Source organism: Egretta garzetta, unplaced genomic scaffold (genome assembly GCF_000687185.1).
Source record: "Egretta garzetta isolate BGI_Z169 unplaced genomic scaffold, ASM68718v1 scaffold42, whole genome shotgun sequence".
In the NCBI taxonomy this organism is placed as follows: domain Eukaryota; kingdom Metazoa; phylum Chordata; class Aves; order Pelecaniformes; family Ardeidae; genus Egretta; species Egretta garzetta.
Window position 1 is genome coordinate 1,147,813 of NW_009258782.1, and position 11,957 is coordinate 1,159,769.

An 11,957-nucleotide genomic window follows, 5' to 3' on the forward strand; every position below is an offset into this window, starting at 1 on the left:
CGATGGGTGGGTAAAGACCCCCAGCAGGGCTGCGAGAGCCCCGATGCAAAGGTCTGTACAGCACAAACCATCGGATGTCCACCAGGTTTTGGGGCTTCCACACCTGAGTTCCTGTCAGAGGGATGGCCGACCGCCGCGCTGCTCTGGGCACCGCCACCACCCCTGCCGGACACCGGGGTACCAGCTGGCCGTTGCCATCGGGCCCAGCAGTCTTGGTCAAGAAGGAAGCTTTTCTGGAAAGTAAATAAATAAATAACAAGTAGGGCGTCTCCCAGTTCCCTTATACTGTCAAAAGCGTACACTTGATTTGTCTGGAGCCCGCTATTGGGGGGCAACATACATAGGTTAAACTGGATGAAGATGCATTTGACATCTGCAGCAAGATGCTGATTTTAGCCACCCTCTTTAAAGCCCAGCTTAATGACAGGACAGCACCCATAACAAAAGTTGTGTCCTTTCACTGCTTTGACAAAGTTACAGTCATCCTACACAAGCCTCAGAAGGGTAAAGCTCTTACCGGGCCCCCCGCCTTCCTAAGTAAATAAACAAGCACCATGTTTTCCTACTAACTGGGTGGCTAGAAGCCGTTTTAAATTACACTCTTCAGCAAAACAAAGAAATTTACTCAACAGCACTTGGATACTGTTAAGTCATTATTCTTTATTCGGTGCCAGGGTCACACTGTATTAAGGACAAGTTCCCTAATGGTGTTCCCGCCGTTACTGCAAGCTTGCCATGAATATATAAAGTTATACATATTCAACTGATGCTTCGAATTCATTTTACATCAGAACGCCTACCGTTGTAATCAATTACTTATTCATGAGTGGATTATCCCACAGTCTTTGTTGCCATCTAGTGTCCTTTATCCAGGGTTGCAGCCTCTCCGGTGGCCATTTACTTCATCGGGTGGTCGTATCCTTCCTCTTCATCAGCTGTCTGCCAGTTGACCTTCTCCATGGCGCAACAGCAGCTTGCTTGTGTCTTCCTCTTCGGGCATGCTCTACTAATTCTACATCCTCATCTCAGCTATTTCAAGGTTATTTACACAAAGAACTTCTGCTTAAGTTTAGCAACGTATATCACAGAACTAATTGCCAAGACCTTGAAAACAAAGTTAAACAGGAATGTACACTGTGTGCTTGATGGCTTCTGTGATCGCGCTAACCTCATCACATCATCAATATGCCCATGATCCATCTTATGGATCAGAAATTTAGTGTAAAGGTACAAATCAGGTACTTTCTGCTGCAGCTTTTCTCACAAAAAAAAGCAACTAAACTTAATTATTCCTGGGCTGCAGAGCGCATTGGAGCAAGGCCTTGAGCACCCCAGCAGATACTTCTGTCTGTGCTGGCCTTACCAGGAAAAGAAGCAGGAAAGCCACAGCTGCCAGGACTGCTCACCAAATGCACCTGCAAAAGGACAACATTTAGGGTTGTATTTTTGAAACTGCAGGCTCTGCCATTACAAACAACTGCGTTTTCCATTTTAAATATTCATAGGCCAGCGTTTCCCCGTATTTCACAACATTTGCCCATTGCTTCTTGTATTCCAAGGCTTCATCAATTGTCTCCTTTTTTGCTTTTTCAACAGACTGGGAGCTGGGGAAGGAGAGCAATTTAACCTGGAGACGCTGAGCAACTGCCAGATGTAGAGCGCTCCACTTGCACCCCTCATGCAAGGCAAAGACATCTGTTGGAAATACATGAGCAGCGAGGCCATCAGCCTGTTTGTACCCTCACAGAGATGCAGCAACAATCCCCAGCCTTTCCTTGAGTCTCTTCTGAATTACACTTAGGTGTAAGAGAATAGACCTCTCCTACTGCCTCGCCACTCCCACAGTTCTCAGTCTCTATTTTTCTGCTTAGAGGCTGATGCTTCTACAGTTGATTCAGAGTCGTTGACCCTAGTAGGTTCTTTTGTTTTGTTTTGGGGCTTTTAGGACAAAGGAGAAGGAGGGTTTGAGCTTTTTGTTGGCCTCTTTGCAGAGCAGCAGAGATTTCTCTATTAGCACCAGTGTTGCATCACAGGATTTCACTACAGGCTGGTATGGCAGAGCAGTTTAAGGCAGAAGAGCTAGAAAAAACACATGGTGAAGCACTGACCCATAATGCAATTAGCAGCCTTCCCCAGAAGCATTTTTCAATACCCTAGGGTGTCCAGAATTTGCTGACTATTTGATTTGTGCTGCCCCAAATTCCTGACATTGCTTAAGCAAACCACAGGACCAGGAACTAAAAGATTCTGTCTTCTGATCCCTTTTCTACAGCTACTGCCTTTGTTTTCTTAGAGCAAATCAATTTCTTTCCCGCCTCCCTTTTCCTGATCAGAGGAATGCAAGTTTAAGTCTCAGCTCCCAAGCGAGAGGGATTTGTTAATTTTACAGTATGCTATCCAGATGCTGAGTTTAACAGATAGTTGCTCCAAAATAAGGACCCGGATTTTATTTTATTTACAATGATTCAATTAGCAGTCATCTAAGGAATTCTGAAAAAAAAAAAAACACGCTTGGTGTGAATATACTGGCTGACAGAGATTTGTTGTTCTTAATCCAAATGCAACCCTGGCAAGCAGAGATGTGCAATAAAAAACACCCACTCAGTCCAGCCAAGGTGAAGGCCACTGCTCATCCAGTGCTTGGCTGGACGACAGCCTGCATCTATCACCGGAGAGAAGACAAATGCTACTGTCATCCAATCTGAGCTCCACTCAACACTGCTCAGCCATGTTGGTCTTTTTTTTGGTTTGTTTTTTGGTGTTTTTTGTTTTTTTTTTAAAAAAGGTGGATGTTAAAACTCACCTACCAAACCACCTGACAGTGAGAATTATCAGACATGGTACACCAAAGAAAGGGTTTGATTTGATCCTGATGGAGCCCTGTGAATAGGTTTGGTCTCTCCCATGCCCGGTCCTCTGAGGCATCCCAAAAGCACCCCCTACCCCACACAGCCCCTCTGAGCCCGCTGGGAGGTTCTGCGGCACATGGACACCTCCCCACTGAGCACAGCCTCAAGGCCACCACCTCCCTCCTCCCTGCCTTCAGCTTTACTGCCTTGGGAGAGACTGTGTCTGGCAAGTCTGATAAAAAATTAACATAATTAATATTCCCTTGGCTGACTGGATGCTTCAGTTGTCTTAATCCCTTACATTCTACTCCAACATTTAAAAGTTGTTTGGGTTTTTTTTCCTTTCAGTTGAGGTATAGATGTGGCACTTAGAGACATGGTTTAGCGGTGGACTTGGCAGTGTTATGTTTATGTTTGGGCTCAATGATCTTAAAGGTCTTTTCCAACCTAAATGATTTTATGATTTCCAGAAGATGCTGGCTTGGATATTACCCAGCTAAGGAGGCAGAACTCAAAGCAGCTATAAATGTATTTCTGAATCAAGGGAGGGAGGAGTAATTTTATCATTTCTTGGAAGCGATTTGGAAAATAGCATTCCCCATGTCTGGGAACTAAAGTGCCTTAAAAAAAGGCCCTGGAGCAGAGAATGTGTCTTATCTATGTGAAGGGCTATGTAAGTAGATAGCGCTCTCTTATTGTTTTATCGAATATTATTTACTGCCTGGCCGTGGCTTGGCCATCTGCAGGAAATAGACACCGACTCATTTTGTTATGGTCCCATTCCTCCTGAGTCATGAAGCTTGGACTGAAAGACTCACCGAGTTCAGTTTGTTTTCCTGTTTCTAACCACGCTCTCAGTTCTGGGTCAGTCTGGAATGACTAACAGATCTGCCACATCAGCTTCAGCACAGGGTTATCTCCAACCAGCCTTCAAACAAAGAGACGGAGAGGCTTGTTGGAATACCCAGCGTTTAACAGGTCACTGCACAGACAAACGTCTCGAGCTGGATGAGAGGGCAGGGTTTGAACAAACACTGCCCTGAGACAAGATCCGGCAGTAGCGCCTTTTGCTTTGCTCGCAGATTCTCTTTACCTTGCTGTGTTTGTGTGCAGTTCTGTCCTGCAGAGTCTGCGTAACACCCAGTTAACACCCACCACCTTCTGCTTACACATGTGGTTTGCCCTTTGATTTACCTTTAGACGAGAGCAGCTGAACTGGACGGCAAACTCAGGGCATTTTAGGGAATTTGAGCAGCTACGCAGTTAGTACCAAACACTACCTAGTGCCTCGTTCCTCTCTGTCCTGCCTACTGGGTCCTAGCGTGACTTGCCCCTTACTGCACTAAGCTACAGGTCCTCTACAAACAGCACACATGCATCGTGCCCTGTACGGGCATTTAGCAAACGTACAGGAAGGGCCCGAGTCAGTCACTGGTGACTGCAGAGCAGGCTGGCAAATTAAAGCAGAATTCAGTACCAGAGAAAAGACCTTGTGCTTTGCATGCGCAGCTGCACAGAGGTATAAAGAAAGATGTGGTACTAACCCTGCCTTGCACAGCTAAGCAAAAGCTGGGAGAAGTGCAGAGAAGGACCAAAGCGCAACCAGCAAAGAGCACCCTGTCCCCTTCCCGGTTTGGTGCCGATCAGGACCAACCCTGGATCAGCAATAGCAGGTTAACTCCCTCACCCAGTGCTGTGCCAAGAAAGGCTGAGAAGACCTGGGCAGGGCTTGGCCTGCACCACTTACTAATCCTATTACCAATATCTCCCTTTCAGAGAGAAACTTTTTACCAATACAGGTCCTCTTAACTTGCCATATTGTTTCCCACCTGATTTCAGCAAGCTCTGGAAGAGGTTCTGCTGCCAGACCTCCATGCGCTGTCTTTTACTCAACCTTGTCTAACAAGTCCATTCCCCAAGCTCAAGAGTGGGACACTTTAAAATGTTACTCACCAGGGAAGTTTCACCAGAGGAAAGGCATGGGGGCTGCTAGGTTTCACAGAGGCTTTTATTGTCTCATTAAGTTCTCCTTAATGAGAGCTTCCTCACCTGCTGCAGCCTCCCTCCCATTCATTTGCACCCACCATCATGCTGGTGGTACTTTCAAGGCTGAACCAGGTCCCAGGTTGAAAATACCTTCTCCTCTTGAGCCACCACTCGCCACCTTCTCCTTGGCTGGTTTTCTCCCTGATATCTCTGCAGCTTCACACAGCTCCAGAGCTACCTGCTGTACTCTCTCCTCCAAAGCAAGGCAGCGACAGCTCTTGTTCAGATCCCTGACTTACATACTTGCTAAAATGGCGTAGAACTGCCAGGCATAGCGATAATCCTCAGCTGTTGAGGACCTACTGCGGTGCTGCCGTTCATCCCAGGCTTTAACTCCTTGTGATTCTTGATACACCTTCGTCTACGATCCTGCCTTTATTACAGGAGCAGCTGATTCACGAGACCCAGTTACACCATGGTTGTCCCTCAGCACGATTAAAACACCACAGTTATTTTCTCTTGCACTAAAGGTATAAGAATATCTTTCCATCCTGCTAGACCCAAGCATGACCGAAACTGTAACGCTGATCCAGTGCCACTGAGGCCTGCGATTGAATCAGGACAGGGCACAACCAGGCTGTAACTGGATTCTGCCAATGCTCTTTTCAGCATACAGGAGTCTGTCTCACCCAAACTGGCCCCGTGACATAATTCGTCCCATCTACACCAGTTAGTGAAGCGCCACCATCCCTCACTACCTTCCTTGGAGGGCAGCTCTGGACCACAGCTCTGGCCACCACAGCTCCTGCGCTCAGAAGGCACAGCCTGTGACAAAACCTCTAACCAAAAATCACCTGCCGAGTCTTTCTGAGCTCTTCACCAAGATGTTTTGGTGATTCCATATTTACCTTGCCCAACACCAAAATATTAATGACCTCATCAGACTGCTCACCCTGGTCTGCTAACTCATACCAAACACTCTGTCTATCACAACTTGCTTATTCTCTCAGCTAAGGCTCCCCCGCGCGCAGCCTGCGCAGCCCCGCACGCCCCGATGGCTCTGCCCGCTCTTTGTATGAGCAGGGCTGTCGGATCGGCCCTTCTGCGGCACCAATGAGGGCCTCACGCCAGCGGGGCCGCGGGTTCAGCACCTTTCTCAAGAACTGCAAATACTGGGGGGGTTCAGGCTGTTCCACCCATCCGATCACATCTGAAAGAGCCTTGAGAGCAAAGCTGCGTCAGAGGAGGGCACAGCTGCCAAAAGAGTCGTTCAACCTCTCCAGATTGTTTGCATGCCTTTGGAAAAAATGCTTCCCTTTTTTTTTTTTTTTTTTCTCATTCAAGCTTTTCTAGATAAGCTCATGACAAACACAAGTACCAGAGAGAATGAACAGCCCGCCTGCTAGTTGGGAATGAGGGACTATCACAATGAGAGCCTGAACATGAGGGAACTCGATACAACGGGAGATTTATCTTGGAACCAGTTCCCCTTGGCAGCCTGACCCCGTATTGATGTCAGCACGGCTTCTCACTGCACAAAGGCTAGGGATCAGACCTAGGATGCAGACATGTCTCTATCTCAAGCACATCCTGTAAGACGGCCATTACTGTCGATAAAACGTTTGCTTCCCCCTTTTTTTCTCCCAGCAGTATTTTGGTGAGTGTTCTCAGGAATGGCTGGCTGAAAGCTTTCTCAACCCCTCTCCCCATCATGCAGGGGGACGCTCAGCTTTGTAAAGACAGGCTGTTTTGCTTAGGCCCGATAACGTGCTGCTCAGAGGGATATTGCAAGAGAGAGCGGGAGAGCAGCCTGGGCTTGGGTCTGGAGTCAAACAGGATTATCTGGTGTGTGAAAAGGCGTGCAGAGCTTGGCTGGGATGCCAGGGAGGAGATGCTGCTCTGTAGGCTACTTACCTACTGGTATTCTAGGAGTAATTCCCAGACACTCTGCTTCATTTAAATCATGTCATCCCATGGGAAACCTGTACCCACCTTGGATGTCCAAATGACCCAGAAAATTGCTTTTTTTTCCTACCACAAACCAGGTCAATACTTGAAGACCTGACCTTCAAGGGTGCTGGGGTGAGGAGAGAGGCACGACAGAAGTCCGAGATCTTGGTCCAGCGCTCTCAGAACCTCTTGTCACAAGGAATTACGTGGGCTCTGCAAACAGATAAGGAAAACCAGAAAGAGCAAACGCTGGTCTGCACAACCTTGACACTGCAATCGATGCTGTAGTTTACCAGCAGGAGCAAGTAAATAGCCCCGGAGTTGCATGCTGCATAGCAAACATTGCAGTTTTATCTGGATGACAGGCAGCGATTTGTGGCAAAGGGTAAATCTCTCCGTTCGCTCATGCTTGATGTATGGATGCTCTCGTTGCATTCCCTGTTCTCAGTGGATTTATGCATGAATTTAAGGTTAAATACATGCATGCCTGGAGGATGACAGCCTTCATTTAATATTGCATGGCCCAGCAGAGCCATAATTAATCCCTAACATGTTCAAGTGACAGCTCTCACTCAATGATGTTGTCCACGCAGAATAGTGAGGTATATGTAAATTTGTACGTTCAGGCTGGGACTCAAGAGATTTTCCAGCCATCAGAGCAGGTTTCTGGCAGGATGAATGGGACAAACGGTAGCTTGGGAGATTTTACGGGCAGATTGGGCAGGCCAGGAGAGGGAGGTGTGATACTGTCACCTGCTCATTCAGCTGCCTAGGATGGGCTGGGAATGACAGGGCCTCATCGCTGCCCTTCCCTTTTACGTGACTGACATTTTCTACTTATGAAAATTAAAGCAGTTCGGAGGCTGATCACGCCTGGGAAGAAAACCCCCACCGTCTTCATCCTGAGCAGTTTGCAAATGTGAAACTCGAGCAGATCCAACTCGGCCACACTTGCTCTTCTTTCTTCTCCAAACCACTGGTTCTCAAATGTACCAAAAGGCCTGGAACCCACCGATAAGCCAGAACTGCAGCCTGGTACTCGGCTCCACGTGGACGGAGTTCCCCAGGCAAGTCCTCGCACCCAGGTCGAGTCCTGCCTACTTCAGTCATGAGAGCTGCTGCTAATGCCAATGGTTTGTTTCCAAATTCTGGGTATTTAATCTTTTTATCTAGTTGTTCCGTTACCAAAGAAGAGCATGCTCAGTCAGGTTCGATCACCAAGTGTTTTATCACACAGGCAACACAACCGGCTGGGTACATTTTACATCAATTTAATGGGTTTAATATTCATTCACTGACGGTAGAAAATGTCAGATGTCTGCTATTTAAGGGTCAGAAGCGTGTCAGACGCGCACACAGACAAGCTTTGCTCAGAAATAGTTATGCTGTACATTGGACCTCAGTAACTGGAGGCACAACCAATAATTTGTCCTGCCACACATCCAGGAAGAGAAAAGATGAGTGTCTTACTGGCTAGTCCAGACCCTACAGAAGGACATACAGCCCTTTCAGTTAACCCTACGCACTTGTGGGAGTGCCTCTGGATGGAGCAGTTCAAGCTGCTTTTTTTTCAATTATTGTCTCCATTAAGCCTGGAGGCTGGAATGATACATGGGGAAGGAGCTTTCTATTTTCTTTACTGATTTAATTACAATGGACTTAGGGAACAGCTCTCCCCTCCCTCTTCTTCTCCTCTGGATGGCTGAAATGCCAGCACAGCCACACACCTCCAGCACAGCCATACACCTCTGGCACAGCTACACACCTCTGGTATACCTCCGGCACAGCCATACACCTCCAGCACAGCCATACACCCCCGGCACACCTCTGGCACAGCCACACACCTCCGGCACGCCTCCGGCACAGCCATACCCCTCTGGCACAGCCACACACCTCTGGCACAGCCACACACCTCCGGCACGCCTCCGGCACAGCCATACCCCTCTGGCACAGCCACACACCTCTGGCACAGCCACACACCTCCGGCACGCCTCCGGCACAGCCATACCCCTCTGGCACAGCCACACACCTCTGGCACAGCCACACACCTCCGGCACGCCTCCGGCACAGCCATACCCCTCTGGCACAGCCACACACCTCTGGCACAGCCACACACCTCCGGCACGCCTCCGGCACAGCCATACCCCTCTGGCACAGCCACACACCTCTGGCACAGCCACACACCTCCGGCACGCCTCCGGCACAGCCATACCCCTCTGGCACAGCCACACACCTCTGGCACAGCCACACACCTCCGGCACGCCTCCGGCACAGCCATACCCCTCTGGCACAGCCACACACCTCTGGCACAGCCACACACCTCCGGCACAGCCACACACCTCCAGCACAGCCATACACCTCTGGCACAGCTACACACCTCTGGTATACCTCCGGCACAGCCATACACCTCCAGCACAGCCGTACACCCCCGGCACACCACTGTCACAGCCATACACTGCCAGTGCAGCTGCACCCAGTTTTGCCCCCTGGTGGAACCCCAACAAAGATGAGCTGCCAGGAGGGTCTGGCAAGGGCAGGGACCAAACTCTCCCCTCGGCTCACCCCATGCAAACGCACCCCAGGCAGGTGAACCCCATGGAGAGGCAAACAGGACTTGGCCCTGACTGCCTCCCCCCGGCATGCACAGGGTGACCCTGGGCTGGGCGCCAGCGGGGAGAGCACCCGAGAGCTGCCTCCTTGGGAGCCCCAGAGGAGAGGGAAGTAAAGGCAGCTCTGCCAGCGGAGTCACAAACCCGGTGAATTTTTATAAAGGGTCGTTAAAAGATGGAAGCTGTAACAGATCAGCAGTGCTAAGGCAACCAAACCTGACAGCTAGCAGCCACGATCTGGGCTGTGGTTTCCCGCTCAGCACCTCCAGCCAGGGAGACATTTTGCCAGGTATGATGGACCATAGGGGATGGAAGAGGTACAGGGAAACAAGGCAGCCAAGGAAGTAGCACGAGGAGCAAAATGAACTTCGACTTCCCCACCCTGCTGCAGCTCCAGAGAGTTGTTTAATTCCCGTAGTATATTAAGTTGTAGCAGGTTTGAGATGCCGCCAAAACACCAAATCACACTTTGTTAGCATGCACAGCCCTTTGCAGCCCCCGGTCCTGCGATTACAGCTCTGAAATGAGGGGAAATTGCAGAGAAGAGAACTGCCGCCTCCAACGGTGCTGGCAATGCAGCACACCAGTCCCGCTCAGACCCTCGGGACCTCTGCTTCCGAAGCGGACCTGGACTTTCTCCTGCTGGTCAGGCTGCCCAGGACCGACTCCTCACTGAAGGCCCCTTCGAAGGTTGACAGGATGGACTGGCGAAACTTCTCCTTGAAATCCGGGCCCACAAATACGTACAGGATGGGGTTGATGCAGCTGTTGAAGAAAGCAAGGCTGGAAACCAAGGGAATCCCTATGTAAAGGGCCATTTTCATCTCATGACTGGAAGAGTTTTTGGATATTTCCAGCAAGGAGAAGACGTGATAGGGGAAATAACAGAGGAAAAACGAGACTGTGACAGCAATGATAATTCTGTATGGCTTCGCAGAGTTGGCTAACTGCCGCCTTTTCAGCTTGACAGCAACGATGCTGTAGCAGATGAGAATCATCGTGAAAGGGATGAGGAACCCGCATAAAAACCGCGTTATGATCATCGCTTTATGCCGCATCCTCCACAGCTTCCGTGTCGCCTCGGACGTGTAGTCATCGGACAGTGCAAAATTATTATAGCAGCTGGTGATGTTCCTGGAACTGACCACAGTGTCCCGAAAGACAAGGTACGGGGAGCTGAGGAGGAGAGCCAGGACCCACGTCCCCAGCGCGATCCTGGCTGCCAGCTCTGGACTTCTGCGGTTGTGAGACCAGACGGGAAAGGCCACAGAAACGCAGCGGTCCATGCTGATGACTGTCAGGAGGAAGACGCTGGCAAACATGTTGAGGAATGCGATGGTGCTGTTCAGCTTGCACAGGAGCTTCCCAAACGGCCAGTGGAAGCCCAGGGCGGTGTAGGCGATGCTGAGAGGCAGGAAAAAGGTGAAGATGAAGTCAGCAATGGCCAGGTTGAGGAACCAGACGGAGTTCACAGTCTTCTTCATCTTGAAGCCCGCAATCCAGATGACGAGGCCGTTCCCAGTCACCCCCAGCAAACAGGCGATGCTGTACACCACCATGGAGAGGACGTGCATGCTCTTCTGGAGGCCGGAGTAGGAGTCATGGGCGGTGGCATTCTCAGGCTGCACAACAGGGGAGCTGGCAGGGAAGGGGGAAGGGGAAGAAGAGACGCTCTCCATCACCAGCAAGCCGGAGCCCTGAAACCGTAAGAGCACACACCGCTATTATCTGCGGCTCCTCTGGCTCAAGAGAGGTGAAAATCTTTGCTAGCAATGCTACACAAAATGTATATGCAAGGCCAGATTACATAACTGAATATATAATTAATATAAAGTCCTTCTCTATAGCACCTGAAGGTGATGGAAACCACCGATGCCAGAGAAACCGACCCAGGTTTTGCGGTTGGTGTCGGCGCTGTCAGAACACACCTCCGCGAATGGCCCGCAACAGCACTCCCACACCGGCCAGCAGCAGAAGCATGGAAACCCAAATCCCACAGCCACAACGAGTCCTCTTTGGATGGCCAACACCAAATTAAGACAGCAAAAACCATCGAGGCTGATAAAGATTAGGTTAAAGGACCGTTTCAACAGGTACCTTCCAGGGAGGGGCACTCTAGCAGGCAGAGCAGTACCCGAGGTGTATCCGGGTGTAACCGTCAGCCCTTTACCCACAAACCACCCTCCCGGTGAGCCCGTGGTTCTCCTCGCCCCAGCACCCCGCCTCAGCGGGTCCCGGCAGGACTCACCGCCGCGCCGCGCTCCTTCGCCGCTCTGCCCGCAGCGGGTGGTCTCGCCTCCTGGCTGACTCCCCCTTTGAGACGCCGCTCCTCTCCGGGGGGTGACTCATGCTGCCTCGTCCCATTTTCCCATGCCTTGGGATCATGAGGAATTTAGTAACATCCCTTATTCCCTAATCTTGTTCCTCAATTTGCGGCGCATTGATTTAACCCCTCAAGCCCCGGCAGCCGCAGGCTCCCTCGGGCCAGTTGGCCAAGCCTAGGTTTGAAGCACGAAGAAAACGCGGCTCCTCTCCCGCCTGCGCCACTCATCCCCCCCGGGGT

General features: G+C 50.3%; 1 protein-coding gene across 3 annotated transcripts; it reads right to left on the reverse strand.

Annotated features, from left to right (window-relative positions):
* Window positions 1–8,542: 8,542 nt before the first annotated feature.
* On the reverse strand, window positions 8,543–11,922 carry LOC104135733 (chemokine-like receptor 1). 3 transcript variants are annotated; one of them, XR_004841287.1, is made up of 3 exons: window positions 11,643–11,922; window positions 9,242–11,091; window positions 8,543–9,143 (listed from the first exon to the last, which is right to left on the reverse strand). XR_004841287.1 is itself a non-coding variant. In XM_035889149.1 (2 exons), the coding sequence occupies exon 2, from the start codon at window positions 11,071–11,073 to the stop codon at window positions 9,988–9,990; it is 1,086 nt and encodes a 361-aa protein (XP_035745042.1). In that variant the 5' UTR covers window positions 11,074–11,091; window positions 11,643–11,922; the 3' UTR covers window positions 8,543–9,987. The 3 variants fall into 3 exon arrangements, 1 of the variants encoding a protein (XP_035745042.1); XR_004841286.1 differs by having other exon boundaries at window positions 9,174–11,091; XM_035889149.1 differs by having other exon boundaries at window positions 8,543–11,091.
* Between the last annotated feature and the right edge of the window lie 35 nt (window positions 11,923–11,957).

Coding starts and splice junctions, on each gene's coding strand:
- LOC104135733 (XM_035889149.1), bottom strand. CDS start 11,073: ATGGAGAGCGTCTCTTCTTCCCCTTCCCCCTTCCCTGCCAGCTCCCCT.